The sequence below is a fragment of the Phalangium opilio genome, unplaced genomic scaffold, assembly GCF_054372755.1.
Source record: "Phalangium opilio isolate 3A_F unplaced genomic scaffold, DU_Popi_V2 ptg000092l_1, whole genome shotgun sequence".
Taxonomy (NCBI): Eukaryota; Metazoa; Arthropoda; class Arachnida; order Opiliones; family Phalangiidae; genus Phalangium; species Phalangium opilio.
Window position 1 is genome coordinate 1,066,717 of NW_028324197.1, and position 22,275 is coordinate 1,088,991.

At 36.2% G+C, this 22,275-nt stretch overlaps 2 protein-coding genes and 2 long non-coding RNA genes across 5 annotated transcripts; 2 read left to right on the forward strand and 2 right to left on the reverse strand.

Moving 5' to 3' along the window:
• The first annotated feature begins 2,571 nt into the window (after nt 1-2,571).
• On the forward strand, nt 2,572-7,880 carry LOC149640912 (uncharacterized). The gene is made up of 2 exons (XR_016372097.1): nt 2,572-2,795; nt 6,938-7,880. It is a non-coding gene; the product is annotated as an uncharacterized LOC149640912 (long non-coding RNA).
• A 2,433-nt stretch (nt 7,881-10,313) lies between these two features.
• On the forward strand, nt 10,314-12,649 carry LOC149640913 (uncharacterized). 2 transcript variants are annotated; one of them, XM_089850589.1, is made up of 3 exons: nt 10,314-11,396; nt 11,481-12,020; nt 12,153-12,649. In XM_089850589.1, exons 1-3 carry the CDS (start codon nt 11,165-11,167, stop codon nt 12,647-12,649), a joined length of 1,269 nt encoding a protein of 422 aa, XP_089706715.1. In that variant the 5' UTR covers nt 10,314-11,164. The 2 variants fall into 2 exon arrangements, with proteins under 2 accessions (XP_089706715.1, XP_089706714.1); XM_089850588.1 differs by having other exon boundaries at nt 10,314-12,020.
• Nucleotides 12,634-13,218, reverse strand: LOC149640914 (uncharacterized). The gene is made up of 2 exons (XR_016372098.1): nt 13,176-13,218; nt 12,634-13,105 (listed from the first exon to the last, which is right to left on the reverse strand). It is a non-coding gene; the product is annotated as an uncharacterized LOC149640914 (long non-coding RNA).
• Nucleotides 13,219-13,409: 191 nt separating this feature from the next.
• Nucleotides 13,410-17,577, reverse strand: LOC149640915 (uncharacterized). The gene is made up of 8 exons (XM_089850539.1): nt 16,745-17,577; nt 16,456-16,659; nt 15,564-16,389; nt 15,457-15,504; nt 14,681-15,387; nt 14,395-14,619; nt 14,109-14,336; nt 13,410-13,427 (listed from the first exon to the last, which is right to left on the reverse strand). The coding sequence occupies exons 2-8, from the start codon at nt 16,519-16,521 to the stop codon at nt 13,410-13,412; spliced, it is 2,118 nt and encodes a 705-aa protein (XP_089706665.1). The 5' UTR covers nt 16,522-16,659; nt 16,745-17,577.
• Between the last annotated feature and the right edge of the window lie 4,698 nt (nt 17,578-22,275).

Consider the following 22,275-nt stretch of genomic DNA (forward strand, 5'->3'; position numbering starts at 1 on the left):
AGGTTTTGATATGGTGCTAATATCTAGTAGAAAATTAATAATTAAACATTATTAGTGTAATTCTATGGAACTTTTGAGTATGTAAACAAAGTTGTCTTTACTCAATGAATCTTCCAATTGTCTTTACTCAATGAATCTTCCATTGGAAACGTTTTAACTATAGGTGTTGATACAGCGCTCGGAATAAATGATGATAGGTTACGTTTAGAAGAAACTGGTGTTTGACATTGAAAACGCTTTTGCCGCCTCTCGTACCTTTGAAGTTTAGCGTGCCCATCATCAACATCGTAGCTTTTGCAATTGTAACCCAAATTCAGGTTTGGTAACCAATCAGGATGGGTTTTATCAAATAGCTTTGATGGTTTACCTAAAATCAATAGCTCTATATATGCACACATACATATATTCCTAGAGTAAACAATAATTTCTATAACATACCTGAATAAAAATGTCTTGAACATATTTTTACTTGGTTAATATCTTTAAAAGCGCTAAGCCTTAGCCTTTTCAACCACAACTTTCGCCTTTCTCCAGATAATTTTTCTGTATTAACATCCTGTTTTGTTATAATGGCTGGTATTCTGAAGAAACCGATGTTATCACCCTTTTCAGAGCCCTTTTTACCTCCCTCGCAATTAACAACGTAACAACGATGATGAGTTTTACTCATTTTCTGTTAGCTTTTATACCAAAAACCCCCACAAAATGGCTAGTTTGGCTCTCAACTGAAATTCAAGATACCTAGATGGCAGTAGCATACACTTCTTGACACTCCCCCCCAAAGAGTGACGTTTCATAAAGTCGATTGAAATAGCTGTATTGTATAAAATGTATCCGTTTAAAAATTATAGTTTCGCCATCTAGTGATATTTTGATAGGGAAAAAATTTATCTGAAGTGTAGTGCCCACCTTTGCCCCTGGTACAACGTTAACAAACGTGACGTCACGCTTTTGGGAAGGATACAAAACTCATGTTTTCCCATTTCAATTTCCTCGAGTCACTTTCACAATTTCCAAATGCGAAAGCCTTTATTGTTCCTATTTTTAATTACTTTATTAAACTTAACTTTTATATAGATGCAAAAGAATTAACATTAGTCCCAAGGCTTAGCGAAATGAGACCAAGCGGCCATTTTACTTATTTTCGCTAGCCAGTACCAGCGTGGGAAATAAGGCGTTGGCACAGGGCAAATGCCCAGGTTAAAAATTGCCTGGACCAGTTTATAAACTGAATCGGAGGTGGGGGGGGGTCAGTGGTCCACAGGACCACTAAGAAAACTCAAGGGTAACCAGAGTTCAGACCTTATCTCAACTATCCCCTGCTAAAGTTTAGCAGACGACGCGCCCTAGTCAATGGTCATGGACCAGTTTATTTATTCCAGGTCCAATGTCCAGTTTCAAAAAAATCCCTATTTCCCACCCTGAATTGTACCGTGACTCTCTCTCTCCAAGACCTTGTCGTCTGCTAGCTTTTTTTTCTTTATTATTCTGGAGACTGGGACACTTTAGCTAGAAAATTTTAACATGGGATCCGCCGTTAAGATTCTGGTTCATTATATAGGAGGTTCACGCTTTAATGAATGATCGCTTTATAGATGAATAGCAACTTGCGCCATCACGCGACGAAATAAATAAGGTAAAGCCCCCCCCCCCCACCTTCAGCCAAGCTTGAACTTGTGACCCAGAGATGCCAGATTAAGGGAAATTTTGATTCCTAAAAACTGTAGAAAAGGAAAAGGGAAATTCCTCCAAAAATTTGCTAACTCTAGAGTAGGGAAATTCCATGGGAAGAAATCTTTTATTGAAAGCCAACAATCTCAACTTAAAATTGAACTTCATCAAATTGACTTTGGCCCAAAAATTGTGCCCAAATAGAAACAGCAAATTTGAAAATATTTGCTGAATTATCCGGCAAACGCTAATTATCAGTAGCCATTAATTATCAGTAGTCATGAAGCTCATGCACATGCGTGACTTCTTATAAATCGGAAAATCAAAAACCGTATAGTAAAAAAAAATATGTATCTGATGCACTCGGTTACTGAATCATTTAATTAGGAAGGAACTGCGGGAGCGAGTTTTCTTTCAAATGGCAGCAACGAAGGTCCGCACTCTTACTCTCACGTACCGCTGAAAGAAAGCATTGACGATGTGGACTTTAGCGTTTCCAACGAAGCAGTTCGAACCAAATTGGCCATTGATCACATTCATGAGAAAATTCATTGAACTAAAGATCTAATCAAAGCTGAACAGAATTTAAGGGATGGTATGAAATTTCCTAAAAGCTTATCTTTCCAATTTCCAATTTAAAGCAAATTTTACAATTTCCAATTTAAAGCAAATTTTACAATTTCCAATTTAAAGCAAATTTTACAATTTCCAATTTAAAGCAAATTTTACAATTTCCAATTTAAAGCAAATTTCCCAATTTCCAATTTAAAGCCAATTTTCCAATTTCTAATTTAAAGCCAATTTTCCAATTTCCAATTTAAAGCCAATTTTCCAATTTCCAATCTAAAACAACTTTTCCAATTTTATAATTCATTGTAATTTTTTGCGCGCACAGAAAACGTGAATGAGTATTTGAAGTTGGCGTCGAACGCTGACAAGCAGCAAGTTCAGCGAATCAAAAGCGTCTTTGAAAAGAAAAACCAGAAGTCGGCGCAGTTGATTTCGCAGCTACAAAAGAAATTGGATAATTACCATAAGCGAATTAGAGACTTAGAAACCCACGGTATTAGCAGTAGTTATTGGCAACCCAGAGGGGTTCTACGCGATGTTGGACAAGGACTTAAGTAAGTCGATCGCGCAATTCATTTCTTTACGCGAATAAAACGCTGCAAGTTAGGAGCGTGGTAATACCGCTTTTTGAGGATCGAATTGCTTATCAAATACCAAAGATCATTGAGTATTTAATTAAGCCTTGGAAAATTTTATATTGAATTATTAATTGCCACTAGGGGTCTGCGAATAGCACTTTTTGGGTATCGAACCGGTTACCGAATACCAAAAAATGTTCCTTATCGAATACCAAAATGGGCCTTGGTTATTTTTTTAGTAACCGATAAATCGCTAATAGTTAATCCTAGTATTCGCGAATAGTTAACCCTAATACTCGCGAATAGTTAACTCTAATAATCGCTAATAGTTAATCCTAGTATTCGCGAATAGTTAACCCTAATACTCGCGAATAGTTAACTCTAATAATCGCGAATAGTTAACTCTAATAATCGCGAATAGTTAACCCTAATAATCGCGAATAGTTAACCCTAATAATCGCGAATAGTTAACCCTAATACTCGCGAATAGTTAACCCTAATACTCGCGAATATTAGGCTTAACTATTGGGTGGTAACCCTAATATTCGCGACTAGTTAATTCAAAGCAAGGACAAAAACCTTTTGAAGTTCCTAAATTTCAAAAATACCTCTCCTCTTTGGTCATCTAGCATTTCTTAAAATTTCCTAGGCACTTGCTGGTAGTTTAATTTCGATGGGAGACAAATAAAATCGGGATGAAATATTTTAAAATAAGGTGGGTCTCTCAGTCTCAAGTGCAAAGGGCTTAAATTTATGGCAGTCGAACTTAAACCGAATAGTCAATTCGGTATTCGATATTCGTATCGAATAGTGAAAATGGGCTTATCGAATACCGGATCGCAATATTCGATTTAAACGTTTAACCGCACACTTGTAATTGCACATTGTATGCGTGAACGTAAAAAACCTTGCTACTTTGTCCGCTAGATGCCACCTAAGGAGTAGTCCCAAGCTAAAGCGAAGTATGCTGGGTATTTTAAACTGCCAACCAGTCCATATGGTGGAAGACCTCTCTGTAATGGGTATAGGCTAGCTTTTAGTCTCCAGTCAATCTGGTGATCCTCCAAGGTGGAATCATGGACGAACAATGCTAAAGAATGGATTTTACGGGGTCAAACATGAAAAATACTCGTTAATTCGCCTTCTAGCGGCAGAAAGTAGCCGTTTTTGGAAGCAGCTGAGCTAACAACGCTTTGTTTTGTCTAGATGGCGCTGTCTTTTTCCGGAATTTGCCTCAGTATTTTTCATAACCCCACCCACCACTATACAAGCCGCAGGGTTGGCAAGTTTTTGCCAGGGGTGGAAAAAACCGCGGTTTTAACCAGGGCGGCAAAAGCTAAATTTTCCGCGGTTTAAACCCGGTTAAAACCGGTGCCAAAAACTTTTTCCCGCATTTTTTTCCACTTTTTAAGGTTTTTTCCTGAATTCTATGCAAAGTATTTGACTAATTATTCGTTAAATATTCGCGCACAACTTGAAGCTAAATTAATATAAGAAAATTAATATCAGTTATCATTATGCCTTTAATTTACTAGCATTTGGTACAAGTGCCACTACTCTAGAGAGCGTTAGAAAATTCAGTTCTTTTTCCACACGCTTCTTATTGGCCATGTAACCAACCAAATATAGTGACATGTTATAGCTCAGCCTCGATAGAAAGAATGTTTTCTACTCTTGTCTTTCATTAATGGAAAACTTTGAAATAGGTTAAAGAATGAAACCGCTTCTACTTTTGTTTTGTTGACAAATGCTCGTGGAAAGACGCCTGGCGAATTTGAATACTAAACATTTAATACAGCAATAAGCATCTCAAATTTAAAAATTAAAAATACTTTTGTTGTTTTTCTAACATAACATCAACAAACATCACGAAAATGCACTTAAAACTCGCTAGTTTACCACTTTGTAACCATGAATTTAGTTTTTGCCGGTTTTTTCCACGTGTCCCGGCAAAAACTAGTTTTGCCCGGATTTTTGCCAACCAAGGGGCAAGTCAGCTTAATTAACATTGGTTGGGCTCTATGGCCCGTTTAGTATTGTTCGTCCCGTGGTCAAATAAGTCCTTTCGATCCCAAATATTTAAGTAACACAAAGAAAATGGAAAATTGTCTTACGTTTTACATATTAAATCTTTAAAAACGTTTCCATAAATAAATTGGTCAATTTCCATGCTACCTTAGACTCATAGCACCTGACCCATGGCCAGGCAAAGCCAGGTTAAACCCGCGTTAACAAATGGCAATTCGTAGTACGCGCCCCCGTCTAATTTAGAATTTTCGGGTTTTATTCATGGTTTAATCGATCAAGTAATCAAATTACATTAACCTAATCATTAGGTTCATTATATAGTTTGATGTTTTTATTACGATTAGCCATACTTGCGCGTTAATTAATTTTCTCAACAAATTAAAATTAGTAATTGAATGGTAATTGTTTGAATGGATTGAGCTGGTTTATAAAAATGCGTGGGATCTCGTATCTTTAAACGCGATTGTCCTTCTTGGAAAGTGCGGAGAAGGTTTCTCAAATTGAAAGCGGGGCAATTAGACGCGGGATAAGATGTATTTCCCAGGGTGTCGGGTGCCCAGAATTTAGAATAGAATGCGATTAATAGAAGACGCGTGCTTTTGCTCTTCATTTTCCAGCTTACGGATAATAATTTAGCGATCTTAAAGGTAGCGCGATAGTTTTTCCATGGATAAAGAATGCCCGAGAGCGTGAAATTTGTTTTCACGCTATAGAATAGGCAACTCCGTATCTTGAACGACAGCTTATTCTGTATATACTCATGTTACATCGGTTGTCAGCACGCCCAAACCTAGGTCTCGATGTAACCTAGCCATGTACGTGCTGTCAAGAGACAAAAAACTTCAGGATCTTCAGGATTTAAAATCTTTTAAAATATCCCGAAGTTTTTTAGCCTCTTGACAGCACGCGCAAGGCTAAATTAAATTGAGACCTAGGTTTGCGAGTGCTGACAACCGATCTTGTAATAGAGTATATACGGAATAAGCTGTCGTTCGAGATAGGGAGTTGCCGATCCTATAGCGTGATAATAAAATTTCAAGCTCACGCGCATTCTTTATCCAGGGTTTTTCGCTACATCGTTTGGTGAACATCTAACGATGGGCTATTATTTTCACTCGGTCTGAAGAAAAAGTATCGTTCGCCTTTTTAAAGGGAGAGTGAAAACTGAAAAGAATGATTTTAAAAGCGGTCATTATTTAAATAAGAGTGCGATGCGGATGCGCAATGGCACATATTTTTGAAGAAACTTTTTAAATGACATCCGTTGGGAAATTGTCACAATCAATTATAGCATTTCGCTGACATACGTTGGGAAATGCTATAATTGATTTTAAATTTTAGCCTCACTTAAGTAGAGAATAAAAACGAAACCCTAAACCAAATTCTCTTTCAAACGCTTACACGTCATAGGCAGTCTATAGGGGCTATCTATAGGTGATTTCCAAAGGGAGTCTAGGGGCTATTCGCTAAATCATTGGCGATTTTTAAAGTCAGTCGAGTTGCTACTCACTTAATCATTGCCTGTTTTAGTGGGTGTCGAGGGGCTACTCACTTTATCTTTGGAGATTTTAAAAGGGAATCGAGGGGCTACTCACTTAATCATTGCCTGTTTTTAATGGGAGTCGAGGGGCAACTCACTCAATCTTTGGCGACTTATAAAAGGGAGTCCGGGAGGCTACAGAATCATTCCTCTTAAATGTAGGGATTCTTGTTACTATACATGGGGTACGATAGTATAGCTACGTAGATGGTTGCCGTTTTTATTATAATGGGAAATACCTTTGGAAAGAGTCGTATGGGTGAAAAGGTAATATATAGGTAATACATTACCAGGGTCAAGCTTGACTCAAATAACATTCTTGATTACCCCAAACCCCTTTGGCCGAGAATGTTATTTGGGTGAAAAAGTAACGCATTGGTAATATGGTTTTAGCCATACCTAACCTTTTAAAACCCCTGATCTATTCAAACACTTACTGTTGTCGCGTTACATAGGCAAACTTAACGCTGTTACTTATACCGCTGATTGGCTTATGTTAAGTACAGGTGGCTACTTCTGTTTATTCATTGAATATCCGTTTATCGTTTAGTCTTCAAGATGAACTGCATCACCATTGGGTACGTGAAAGAGGAAATAGCCAAATGCCATAAAGGCACATGCCGGGATCTTCGAGCAAACTGTTCAACATGGGCCAGTTGGTTGACGCCGTGCTCGCTACTTTTGAAAAAAATTTCAACCATGGCGGCTGTGTAAAACTGTTCCCGATTCATCCGCGAGTGACAAATCTAACAACTCTAGCGCTTTCAGAAGATCATTCCGTCAAAGGCAACCCCCAATTATTTGGAAAAGGGTGGCCTATGAAGATAAAGATCCAAATGACGTTGAAATGGAAGAGGAAAGCTATACGATGTTCGTTAGAGAGAAAATTAACCTCCTTCCCATACCAAATCCTTTGAAAATGTACCTGAACCATGACCGCAAACTTTAATAACCCTGAAAGATTCAGTCGAAACTCTTTTTTTCTTTAGTTCTCTATACCCCTTTTTCTTATTGTTATTTACAAGAGAAAGTCTCTCTATAAAAAGAAAGATTACTTTATAATTATTGAATTTTTTCTTTCCAATTTTTTTAGAATGCACGCAAAATTAAAAACATCCTTGTCAAAATTTTCTTTTATAAAAGTTTTAAGCTAGTTTTGATTATAGAAATGTAACTATAATTAATTACTAGTTAGTTAATAATTTTAAACAAATAAAGAATATTTGCTCGATTGTTTAATAATTGATGGGGAATACTTTTTTTTTACCATTTTGTTGTTTCCTTTTAAAACTAAAAACGGGGTTACTTATTTCCCCCACTAACAAGACTAAAGTACTCGATCCTCTTTATAAAGTTGATATTAATCTCAAATCGTTATAATTTTGTAAATATTTCTTGATAAGTAACGGTTATGAAACAGAAATTGCTTTTATTTTAATACGTATGTCGCGAGTAAAGAATTAATAATAAACCAACAACCGAAAAAAAGCATATTTCTTTTCTATAGTTGTAGAAGTTTCTTTTCTTTAATAAAAACGTGATATCTCCAATCATAATGGTCTTAATGTTTTTAAATTAGACCTAGGCTTAAAAATATTGTTTAGAGCCCATCGAGACTTGAAAACCCCATGCTTCTAATACTCTTAGTGAAAAAAAAGTCCGTTATTTGACACAAAATATACCGCCTCTTTGGAGAGAGAGAGAGAAAAAGAATTCCTCCCTTAAAGTATACGGGAAGAAGCAGCCAGGGAAGAAGAGGACTTTTTTAATCCTTAGATGTTGTCGAAGAAAGCGCAAATATACATCAGAGCGGTTTTTTTAAAGGTACACGGTGACATTACGAATTTTCGAACGCTTCGTCGCTCATAGTATAAAGGTGTAGTATGGCGTTTCAGGTATAACCACCTGTTTTTGTAGATTTGTTTTGTTTCTTAAAAATATTTGACTCTCCAAAAACCTATTAAAAACCTCATGTTATTTAGACCCTAATTTCGAAAGATTAAATGCATTAAACATAACTGAATTATAAAATATATCAAGTTAAAGTTAGGTTGTCAATACAGAAAACAACACCCCACCGTGTCACGTGATTCAAAACAAAATTTCTCTGTCACAAGGAAAAGCAAAACGCCGCACGAGATTTTGAAAATAAAAATTCTCATGGAATGATTCGAGGATATTCCATGGCTTTTATTGTTTTTTGTATTGGGATCTCATATTTATTTATGTCGGCTGCCGTTTAAACTGCATATGCGCGTCTTTGTTTCGCGGTCCTCGGGTCTCCTTGGAAGTTATGGTGGTATGTACAGGGTGTTTACGATAAGTCTGACGTAAATTAAAAGGTGTGTTCTTAGGGTCAAACTGAGTCAGTGGCAAGTGTCACCAGAACATGGATGGGGTCTACAACATTTAGTTACGTGCAGAGATATGAGCTCCCAAAACATGGATTGGCCCCTATCGTCGTAAATGAAGTTCTGCTTACACTTTCCACTCAGTTTGACCCTATAAGAACACAATGTCTAATTTATGGCAGACTTATCAGAAACACCCTGTATAGTAAGTACTCTTTCGAACTGCTCATACCGAGTTTAGGTTATGGATTAGGTTTTCATTGAGAAATCGAGGGATTAAACTGAGATGCGTTTTTGTTCTTCTCTCTAAACATTTGGCCGGAGATGGGTTGGATGTTTTAAAACTTCCCGTAAAGAAATGAAAAACGTTTGGCAAACACCTTTTCAGGAGTCTAGAAAAATGGAAGCCTTATTTTTATATGGCGATGCCCAGATCATATTGGGTTTCAAAGATGTTAAAAATAAGCGGGGACCCTTACGTTGGGCCCCCTTTTCAACCATATGCTACCCTAGTCCCGCCTAAAACTACCTTTTTTATCCGCTTCAAGAAACCAAATTCAGTATATATGAGTATGCTTTTAAAATTATATAAAGTTATTGCCTAATTTTTGTTAATACTACTATATGGGGGGGGGATCAAATAGGAGCTCGGAGTTCGACGAATAACGATTGTTTGTTCGCTTATTCTTGGTTTAGATGTAGTGTTGCCACTGGTTTGGGAAAAATGTGTGGAAAAAACTAGGAATTTTAACGTTGACATCGGAGAATTTTATTTAATGGGGAAGATTTTTTGGGTTTTTGGGATTGTAATAACGAACGTACTTTCCAAATTAAGAGTTGACTCTAGACAAGTGTCGCGAGTCATTTGCTCTAGCTCCTTTAGTGCACACATCATTCTTAACAAATATCCCTGTTAACATTGACAACTAATTTTTCTTGTTGTTATTTGGTCTAAAAAATAATTACGGAAAATCAAATGAAGGAAATACAGGTAGTATACCACTGAAAATTATTTCAAATTGTAGCAACCGTATGAAAGGTCAACCCCCTATTTTTCCTGACCAATATAACAATGTCGGTATGATCAAAAAGAGTAGTTGAAAATAGGTATGGTTGCACTTTTGTAGAGAGGGGAACCCTTTATGGTGAATACGGTCTAAAAAGGGGCTTCTATTATGACATGTTGGCCATCCGGCTAGCGTCATGACAATCGACAACACACCCCCTACCAGCGTGAAAAAACTCAACATCCCTGCATCTCTCCAAAATACCATTGAATAGAATAGGTTCTCGAACGATTTCGCTAAACAGGGGCTTAACCCCAAGGTTCGTAAAGAAAGCGCTATATAAGGTTGCCTCGATCGCGCCGTTTTCTTTTGATTTTTTCTCGTTATTTGATTGGTCTCTCCCTGACTCTCTCTGTGACGTAGTACGTGGAGATTCTGCAGACGACCATAGCTCAAATATACAGCGTAGAGGCTATAAGTTATGGACAAGGCTTAGATAAAATCAATTAATTTTGATTAGTTAATATTTTTTAACTTGTTTTAATGACCTACATAAAATAATTAACATGCCGTACGGTGGAGCAAAGTGTGCAATAACTGGATGTGATAATAAATTTTCCGTAACTTCTAAAAATGTGGACAAGAATCATATCAGTTACTTTACATTACCAAAGGACTCAAAAATCCGAAGAATATGGATTTCTAAATGTTACAATCCTAAAATTAATACTACTTATGCAAGAATTTGCTCGGAACATTTCAAAGACGAAGATTTTGTAAGAGATTTTAAAGCTGAACTGATGGGAACGAAGCCTAAAAGACGGTTATATTCAAGCGCAGTTCCTTCTATGAAGTTACCATACCAACAGTCTGTGTGTGTGAAAAGTTCAGAAGCAAGAGAGTCTAGAGCCAGATGTAGAGAAAGAAGAAAACTTATTGATGAGTTAGTAAATTCAGAACTGTTAGAATCTACCAACATTTCTTCCAAATCAAGTATATTATCTAATGAAACTTCCAACGTATTTACTATTGATACGCCCAATATTACTATTGATACGTCCAATGTTACTCTTGTTACGCCCAATACTACCATAAGTAGAATAATAAAACATAAGTATGCCAATTAAGCCAAATCCAACGAGAACCTTTTTTCACGTCAACTGCTTAAGTTCTTCGGCGCAGCGACCCCTAGCAGAAACTAGCAGAAACTCAATCAATGTATCCATCCGCGAATTCCGGTTTTGGTCTTGGGCGGAAATAAGACTTTTTACTGTGTTTGGAAGAGAGGAGGAGTGGGGGTGGGGGTGTTATTAGGCTAAGGCTTAAAACACAGTAACTTGTTTGTAAGCAGTTGCACCGTTGTTTAGATTTAGAGTTCATAATTTTAACGGTCAAATTATTATATTTTTATTATTTAAAATGGATGTTCTAAATGCTGATGAGTTTTGCGAGCTATTAAACGATACCAATTTATTGTTACCCAAGTTATTTGGTCCGTCTAGCAACGTGATATGCATTCATAAAAAATTAATTGATGGAAATATTGTTAAAACTTTACTTCAAAACGTCTACCATTCCTTTGTGAGACTGTACAACGACAATACACCACCTATGACGAAGAAAGGCGAACTTGCTAATGCAAAGAGTAAAAGTAATCTCACAGTTTATATGCTTTCTCAATCTGTTAGACAAAATATTGAATTTTACAAGAATACTGTGTCGTCAATTGGTGAAGTGGACGACAACGAGTTGTTGCTTCTGATCCAAGCATATGCCGAAGCAATTTTAAACTATTGGTGTCAAAAGCGGCGAATTTTTTGTGCTATAAATTCTGATGATATTGAAGATAGCCACAATGTTTCAGTAGGTGAAGAAAACTATGCAAGATCCCTATTAACGGTGGGTGGTGGATGTATGGGCCAGATTTGGAAAAAAAGCAAAAGGAAATCATACATTGGGAATCAGATTTTAACTGACAAACAGAAAGCTGAAGCTAAGATGCTGTACGACACAGTTTTAAAATTTCGTCAATCAACGGAGGAGAAAGCTCAGATAACATTTTCAGGTATCAAACTACGAGACACTGGAGGGCTATTCATTCCAAAAGAACAATTGCAACCATATCTTATCTTGCTCAATAAGATTTGCCGTTCTGTCCTTGACAAAAAAGGAATTGTTAAGCATGGGCAAAATGTTCTTCAAGTCGTGTTTAATACTGTCAACAACGATGATAATAAGCAGAAATTACGAGAAGTTTTCTTAGAAGGAACCAAAGGTATTGTTGAAGATGAAGCAGCTGAAGCATTCAGAAAGGAGTTTGAGCGAAAATTTGTCCATGCTCTAAGCAATGAGTTTCTAACCGGCATGGATGAAAGAATTAAAGATTCCAAAAATGATTTTTCTAAAGGGGCCAATGGTTTGCGCGATGAATTGTACGTTATATCGAAGAAAGGTTCCAAACCAGGCAAAGACTCTAACAATAAAGTTCCTATCAAATTACCAAAGACAAAGAAACCTACCAAAAACCATTTAATACCAAATAAAACATTGGAAATTGATCTAACACCTGAGAAATCTACCAAAGAGTTTTTAAAACCTGATAAAAACTATGTAAGCCCTATACCCACGCAGGGACCTTTCAAAGAGGTCATTAATATTGCAACAAAAAATAATTCAACTGTTCCTACAACAACAAAACAGGTTGTAATTAATAACGATAACTGCAATAATCTAACCACAACAAATCCTAACCAAGTTCCTAAAACAACGAAATATGAAATTCCTCAGACCCCTAAAAGAGCTAAAACTATAAAGCAGACTGTTTTGGCTAAAAAACTGTTAGACGAACCTTCAAAGACGAGAGTGAAAAGAGTCATAAAACTTCCTAGTCGTTATTCATTGTGATTTTATTAAAGAACATTTGTGTTTAAAATTTAAAAAGTGAAAAACTTGTGATAAAGTTTTTTAAAAAATAATTTGCAATAAATGAATTTAACGCTTATTTTTGTCCATATTTTTCTTCAAATGATTCCTTGACATAAAGAGGAACATCTCGATAACCTTGGCCGCTGTGATGACCCTTTATGTCTATTTTGGTTAAGATAGCTTTGCGTGACGTATTAAAATTTATGCTTGTAAGTTTTCCCCCAGCTGCATGTTTATATTGTGAAAACAGGGTTTCTACGGCGCTACCATTTATGCGGATGGGACTCAAATAATGATCTCCACTGGGATAAACTCTCAGATATTCTTCTGACAATCCTTTAAGCCCATAAACCATCACACGAAGTAATGCCCAAGTCTGCCATGAAATGAATTTTTTTTGTCGGGGATGCCCTGGATTAAAATCTTTGTCTTCATCTAAAACGTAAACAGATTGGAATAAAAATTTAATATTTATTAAAGACGTTAGAATTTTCACGTAACCCACCTAGGAGATATTTTAGCCAATTTGTGAAATAATTCATTGCCATAGGGACCGTCCATAAACTACGTCACACTCTTATGGGGGGAGGGGGTTTGTAAGTTTGTGACGGTCCGTGACGAGGGGGAGGGAGGGGTCATTCGATGCGTGACGTCACATTTAAAATTAATTTTATTACGAAGTCAGTAAGAGGTCGATTGACCCTTTTGTTATAGAAGAAAAAACACTACGTTTCAAAGTTCACCGTGAGAACGACCTCTACAATAATTTCACAAAATTTTTATTCCATCATCACTTAAATAGTAGAAACAGTAAGCTATGATCACATACTTACTCGTACGTGTAGCCATTTTAAACAGCGCATTTAAAATAAAGAGACCCGTTCACTGCAGAACTAAGTTAACTAAACGTACGCATAAGGACTGCTAAATGTAATGTCAGCTTAAACTCTCAAATGTCACTGTTTATTCGCCACTTGCGTTAGCAAGGATGAATCGGATCCTCCATCCGATTTAAATGGTTTCGTTTCTTTCGCACATTTTTAAAATCTGAATCCCAAGCTTGAGTAGCCCAAGGTTTTCAAGTGATAATGTCGAAAACTATTAAGTGTTCCCTTTAACTAAGCTTTATGGAAATATTTTGGAAGGTTATAAAAAAGCACATCCAGACAATAAAGTTCTAAAGCTCAATCAGAGGCAAACGATATTTGTAAAAGCTTAAATCGGAAATGAACTTTGACTTTCAAGTCGAGCCAAAAAAATTCTGAGTGGAAAAGAAGAAAGAATTTCTTTTTAAATTAATCAAATTAAATTGGTAAATTAAGAAAAATCACAGTCCGTTGGGGGGGGGGGTTAAAGGAATGTGACGTGGTTTTCAGGGGAGGAGTCTTAGAAAACGTGACGAAGCGTGATCTGGGGGGACGGGGGGGTCAGAAAATGCCATTTTTTGCGTGACGTAGTTTATGGACGGTCCCATATCGAGATTTTTTATAATGGGACTATCTAGTGAATCGATTTTTCTGTGTTTCTGGAAGAAACCATCTTCAAATAAACATTTACACGCTTTTAGGTAGTTGTATGTTTCCATAACGTTTGAAGCATCTTGTGGTTTATCTTCACCATTTGGAGGGTTTGCGTATTCAAACAAAGCAGAGAGAACTTCATTTTGCTAAAACATACTTTGTGTAAACGTAAATATTCAATTAAGTCGTTGATTATTGTTTTACTTGCAAAATGCGCGCAGGTTTAACGTTAAGCTTAGTCCAAGCGTCACGTTCAACGTAGCTCTGAACCAGTCCAGGAACTAATCTAGGTACTCCCCTGTCACGCAGTTCGTCGTCCCTCATCTTCAGATTCACTATTTGTTTCCAACCAAAACGTGTTCCATTGTTCGAAAAATCTTTGGCCCTTTCTGGATCTGACGCAAAGAGCTGGTTGATCATGTTTTTTAACTGAAACACATAAATCCAGTTATAAATCAATGTCCAGAAAACATATTAAAATATTTTAAACCTGATGGGACGGGCATGTGATAAAATAAATGTTCCTATCAAGCCGAAATGGGTTCGGAAATGATACTGGGATTTTAACGTCAATTTCGCCATTGATAGTCTTGTAGCTAGGAAAACTATCGACACGAACCATCATTTTAAGGACTGACAAGTTTGAACTGGCACCATCACAGATAATTCCGCAGACATTAAAACCTTGGCATTGAAAGGCTTTTATCACTTGAAGCAAGCAGCCAAATGTGAAATGGGCATCTGCTGTAGAAGCTGTTGAGAAATACGGCCCGATCACGTCGTAGTTTGATGTAAGATCTCTCCATAAGAATTGAAGCATATAATTTGCTTTTGATATCGTTTTCTCATCGTTAACTTCAGAATAAAGATCATCTAAGTAAGCGTACTCTTCTTTCCGCATTGCCAATCCCATAATTTTGTGATTTTTACTGTTCCATATAATTTTTGCAGCAACTTTTACTTCATCAAAAATTAATAGACCATCAGATTTTGGTTCAGCTAACCCTAAGGAAACCTGTTCCTTTCTGAACATATCGTAGGTTTTTTTTTTATCTTGTAAATACTCGTAATTTATTCCGGGCTCGTCTAGATCTTTTGCGGTTTTCCTTTGCATGCTTCGCCAGGAAGGCAAATTCAGGATATTAAAGCCCTTTAAAGCTTCGTATGCAGCTTTACTTCTACAAGCAATGGCCAACGCTAAATTTGTTTATAAGTTTAGAATTAATATGACATTTTTAAGTTAAAAGATGAAAAACTAAACGTTACCAATTCGATAAGTAATGATGCTCCAACGGTTTTTGTGTTTACCATTTTCTGCAATTGTAAAACATTTTACAACATTTTGTTTATTACAATACATAAGGCAAAATTACCGTTTTTCTGCTGATCACGCCGGAAATCTTCTTTTTCTATGGCAGAGTACAGAGAAGTATCCTCTTCCCAAACTTGACGAAGCCTTCGGCGAGCCTCTTTCGTAGTTTCATTTGTTTCACTTTCTTCTGACAATATTGTCTCTAATTCGCCAGAAAACCGACTTCTTATTATTGACGTGGCAGATTTCATATCGTCATGCTGTTGATCGGTCACGGAAATTTTCAGTTCATTCAGCTTCGCTTTTAGCCTAATGTTTCTGTTCTTTAGGTTTTGATATCTGTAGGAGACTTTTATCTTTTTTGCTGCGAGACTGTGTGGTGAAAGGAATGAAGTTGGGTGTGTTGACGAGGGACCACTTCTTCTTTTCCGGGCACTGGGACTTGATAAGGCATTCACCCTTCTTCTCAAACAAGAGTTTCTCAAATATCTCAAGAGACTTTTACATTCTTTACAAACGTTTCCTTCATTGTCAGCTATACGATTTCCTTTTTTAAACCAACCTGGGCAACGTTTTGAAGCAACATGTTTTATGGGATACTCATAAATGATTAAGTTCCTGGGTTTATTTGGCAAGGTGGATAAAATATCTTTAGAGTCACTAGCAATGCCGTTGCAAAAGATGTTTCCAATATCTGAAAAGTCTAGCAGTATGGCGCTAGCCTTTTTCTCCAAAAAAATGTTATTTTCAAATATAATTTCCTCTTTAACCACCCCTTTGTTAAGTACAACAAATTTCAAAACGCCAGCAGAATTTAGAACATATTTGAATCGTTCTGTACAGTATTGTACTTCAAAGGATCCTCTTCTTGTTATTTCCAAAACACACTGAAAAGTCCTTATTTCAATGTTTTGAACAAAATTGAAAATAAAAACAATATTAAATCTACAAACTTGTTTATCTGGGGAGAATTTTTCAGCGATTTCAAGATTCTTAAAATCAGAAGCCAGACTCTTCATTGAATTAGCCAAGACCCCAGGAAATTCTTTTACGCTATCCCGTGGTTCAATTTCCGTCACTTTGAAAGTTTCCCAACTAGTTTGGTTTTTGGGTGATACACTCTGCAACTCACGTTCGCAATCTGCAACGTTATGGTCCTTTGTCGAACGCAAATATTATATTAAGCCAGATTAACACAAATATTTTTTATTATTTAACTGAAAACTATCATAAAATAAATACCTTCACAAAACCTAACGAAGTTTCGGAGGCTTTTTTAAACAACAACTTTGCAGATCCTTCTTGTGAATTAGGACACGTTATTTCAAAATTCTGGTGGAATGTCAATTAAAATTATCATTATCGTACATACAGAAATTAAAATTGTAACAAAATAAGCAACTAACTTGATTAAAAGAATCATCTTCTTTTGTGTTATTTCGCTCAGTGCCCACGCCGGTAACTAACTTAACCCTTGGTTATTGGTTTTTGAGCGCCGTAGTTTGAGTTAACGCGGATTTAAACGTTTTAAGTGTTAGATTGCATTGAATGGACTTTGATACAGCCTTTATCGATTTAGGAATTAGATTGCACTGAATAGACTTAATTACCTTATTAGTTACGATTTCTTTTGAAACATTTGACTTCAAAATGCTATACATTTTTAACCACCTAGGCCTAGAGTAACCGTCTGCTTTGCCGGAAAAAAGTAGTTCGCGTTCGAAACTCGTCCATATAGAAACACGAATAGAGAGAAAGACTAAGGCACGTGAACTAGTAAAAGCGGTATAAGCCTGGACGTTATAGTCCTCTCTATTCCCTTTAGCTTGTGGACATATGATAGCCAATCAAAAAATTCCAATTTTATAATTCCACCCTATTTGTATATCCTTCCATTTATGTAGTTTGTGTTGTAGTCCGCTATGTGGTCGGTTGTGAAAAAAGGTTATAGACATCAATTAACACGGGAAATGGGCTAATTGGCATAATTATGTTTATTATTCTACTTATGATACTACTATAGATACGCCCAATGTTCCTATTGATACGCCCAATGTTGCTATTGATACGTCCAATGTTACTATTTCCTCTGGCTCAAGTGTGTCATGTAACAACATTATCAACGTTGGTATTACTACCGAATCGTCAAGTACTAACAACACGACCAATAGCGTATTATTCAATGTTAATACTGAAATTATCAAAGCCTGTGATAATTTACACGATTCTAGTCTACAAATTAATTCAAGTGAGAAAGTATTAAAGCTTTACAATGAAGATATGAATGTTTGTAAGGAAAAATCAAGTTGCTTGAAAATGGTTCCTATTAATGAAGGTCAATGTTAAAAGTGTTCTCGGTGTTACTGCAATTGTGATGGCATAGAAGAATTAAGAAAAAGTAACATTTTCTGGAAAAACTTTGAACGTTCAGAAAAAGAGAAAAGAACGTTAGCCAAGCACTTAAACAATGCTAAACATCGGTTTTGAAAAAAAAGCGAAAGAATAAGCTTCAATACTATGAAATTGCTCGTCAAAACGCTACTATTCGCAGTTTGAATAAAGAAGTAAAGCGTTTGCAGAAAAAAGTTAAAGACAGTGAGAAGTATCACGGAAAATACACGGGGTGTTTAGAGAAAATATTTACACAAAGTCAAATAAAAAACTGTTGGGGAAGAAGAAAGTCAACTGGGACCGTGAAGTCATAGCGAACGCTTTCACACTCCGTTATCTAAGTAAACGAGCGTATGTCTATTTGAGAGACCAAAAAAATATTCCACTACCTGGTATATCAACTCTACAACGCTACGCTTCCCAAATAGATCTAAGAAAAGGCTTAATTGCTGATGTTATTTCATTGATAAAGTCAATAGGTCAAACTCTCTCCAATACAGAGAAACTTACTGTACTATCATTTGACGAAGTTAACGTCAAATCGTTTTATGAGTACGACGTCAAAAATGACCAGATAATTGGCAAACACAAATATCTGCAAGTCATAATGGCTAGGGGTTTGCTGTTAAGAAAGATTTTGTTGTGACTATATTTAAGCAAGACAGAGCAGAATTGAAGATGTGCAACAAGCTTACCAAACTTCACCTTGAGTGTGTCAAAACACAGCGGCAAAACGTTCGCCTAGCTGCGGAACTATTGTCAGGAACTGTAGCTACGGCTGTTAAGAGACTGCCTTCGTTACCCGATGAAGGTGAAGAAGAATCGCGAACAAAAACAGTTGAGTTCCTTGAAACCGTCAACAGTTGGTTCGATGTCATGAATAGTTGCAGCCAAAATAATGGTACCAAACGTGGGTATGGTGTGAATTTCAAAGAGCAGATAGCAGCTTTAGAAAATATGAGCCACCTGATGCAAGCGATAAGATGTTTCAACAAAAAAGGTGTGCCGTTAAATAGTTTGCAGCTTTTTCAAAAAGGAATTATTATATCCAATAGGTCACTTCAATCTCTCTGGTATGATCTGAAATATAAGTATGGAATTAATTATATTTTGACACACCGTCTAAATCACGACAGTTTGTAAAATTTCTTTTCCCAACTGCGAACACGTGGTGGGCTTGCTTGTTGATCACCCGACACCATTAAACGCTCTAGCCCGAATTAAAATGATAATTCTGGGTAAAAACCCCGGAATCCTACAAAGAAATTCCAACACGCAATCACAGACCAATGACGAGTACTTGGTTACAAAAGTATTTGAACCAACAGATGTAGAAGAAATTGATGATGTTGATGAAATTGACTTTCTTTTCAATGCTGGCTTAGATTCAACTGCAAACTGTGATAGTACAATTCTAACGCCATTCAATTCAACGCCAATCATTCGACCTAAACTAAATAATATTACCAATTGCATTCAGAATGTAGCGCTTTCACCATCCAAAACAAGTACACCAAAAACGAGTACCTTTGAGCCTTCACTACAAACAACACTAAGAAGAAATAACGAAAATCAGAATCCGGAAAGAAATAAGCTCCTCTATGATTTTAATGAACAAGAAGAAGGGGGTATAGAATATTTAGCGGGTTGGGTTGCGAAGAAATACATAGATAAATACCCTAACTTAAATTTAAAATCAGTTTGCTCTGTCCTAGAGCACGACTATGCAGTTCCTTCGTGGGTCACACAACTCTCGTATGGTGGAATAATTGTACCATCAAATCAATTTTTGAAAGATGTTAAACAATTTGAAACCATTTTTCTCAACCATCATTACAAAAACAATGATCTTAAACAAACAATGTCAAATGAGGTTGGAGTTGTTCGAAATGTTGTGGATAAGGTGTGTCAACAATTTACTACATACCCAAGAGATATAATTGTTACATTTGTGAAAATGCGTACTTTTATCCGTATGAAGTTTTTAAACCAGCTAATTCTGGAACCAAACCAAAATATATAAGCAGCTATAAAAAACCTTAAATTTGTTTGCTAAAAAATGAGCATGTTGTGATTATTTAAAATGTACTTCATTTAAAAAATTATATATATATATATATAAATTTTAAATGTACCTGATTTTTAAAATAAATCCACAAAACACTTTCAATAAGAAAAAAAGGTTGTCTTCCTTAAAAATACTTTTAAATAAGCTAATAAATAAATTATAATTCAAAGAATATTAATACCAAAAACAGCGAAGTCAATATTCCCGCTTTTACGATTAAAAAATTCTCCACGTATGACGTCACATCTATAGAACGCGGACCATACGCAGACGAACTTTCGTCAAGAGACAGAAAATTGAAAATTCCTAGCTCCGATCGAGACCCCCTTGCTCTCTCTCTACGTTACTCAGCAATAATTTCTTCGTTTCCATTTCTAGGAGGAACCGGGGGCAGGGTGGTACTCCATCGTCACCGTGCCGCTTAAAATGGGTTGAAATTAGGTTATATTGTAATGAAACTGACGTTAAGTTGATCAAATTCAATTGAAGTAAAAGTATGAAGTTCCGAGAGAAGTGCGGACTTCTCTGAGAAGCCTTAATGCGCTCTCGGAACGTAAATACGGCTTTCTTAGTTAGAACACAGAAACCTTTGTTACCCGAAGTTGTCGATGAAAGATTAAATCCTATGAAAAACATTAACATGTACAAAAATGGGCCAAGCCTCGCTTCGTGCCCTCTCCGCCGTAAAACGTTCTGAGATCCCATGTAGAGCCAAGTCTGTCTTTTGTTCTCATTCAATCGCCAATTGAACAATTATGTTATAAATTAAATCCTTTTCCTAATTAATAACCAATATTCTTTGACTCTATCATTATTATACATCTTTGTTCGTATCAAAAATATCGTGACTTGGCAAGCGCAGGTGTACATAAGGTTATGCATAACTCACCATATAATTTGTACATAGGGTTGTGCATGACTCATCTTATAAACTTGTACATATCCCCTCGACCATAAACGATTTAGTGAATATCCCTTCGATTATTTTAAAATCGGCAACGATTTAGTGAATATCCCCTCGACTTCCTTTTAATATTACTTATCTGCGATTGCCAAGTCACGATATTTTTGATACGAACAAAGATGTATAATAATGATAGAGTCAAAGAATATTGGTTATTAATTAGGAAAAGGATTTAATTTATAACATAATTGTTCAATTGGCGATTGAATGAGAACAAAAGACAGACTTGGCTCTACATGGGATCTCAGAACGTTTTACGGCGGAGAGGGCACGAAGCGAGGCTTGGCCCATTTTTGTACATGTTAATGTTTTTCATAGGATCTCACTTCTTTTTGTAGACCCTCTAGTTATACTTCGGTAGTCATATTAAAACAAGACCCTCTCGTGGTACTTCGTTTGCCAATATAATGGCTAACGTTTGTCCATATTTACGCTGAATTACCCCTTTCGACCCGCAGAGAATATGCAATAAAGATTGTATGCGATATCCTAATAAAAGAATGTAGCATCAGTTAAGACACATTTCTTTTAAACTACTACTCCTACTAGCTTTAATATATATTTAACTTTCGGTTAACTTTGGACCATTACGTCCTTTCACCAAGAACACACACTATTTCTGTTGAAAAGACGGCAGCGCCATCTAGTTTTAAAATAAAGAACTAAAGAACAATTTTATAAAAATTTCGGGATGTTTTAATTTTTCTGTGCTTTATAAAATAAATGAAAACTAAATCCTGAATTTTAAGTTTCTATCTCCTCTAGAAGTACCTTAGAATTTTGATGATCGGTGAGTGAGTGAGTGAGTGACAAAATAAGGTAAATTTCACCTGCGATATTTCGAAAAGTATATAGGGTAGGAACTTGAAACTTGGAAACTATAGCTACAATTGACAGTCCTCGCGGCAAGCAAAATTTCAGGCTTTTACCTGTACCCATCACGAAGTTACAGTGGGCTTAAAAGTGCCACGAGTTGCTTCGAGAAAAGGATGTCAGTGCTCGACTTGGCTGGGAGCACTGCCGTGCTCCCAGATATCTCAAAATTATGTGTAAGCACATTGACTACTGTAGAACGAATAGGAGGCTGTGAAACAAGGAAAGTTTTTTCGTAAGGATTTATGGCATTAATGCTTAATATTTTTTAAATATTTCAATATCGTAGTATGGTTGGTTAAGGTTTGGCTTTGTAAGACACGTCAGACGTAATTTCTCCCTTCCAATTTGTTTGAAAAATGTTAATTGCGGTTTCGTTTGAAATCTTTGTTTAAATGCAATGTTTTAAGGAGTAGACATGTTTGAGATATAAGGATTTGAATAGATTTTGATATTGGAAATAGGAATTTAATCTAG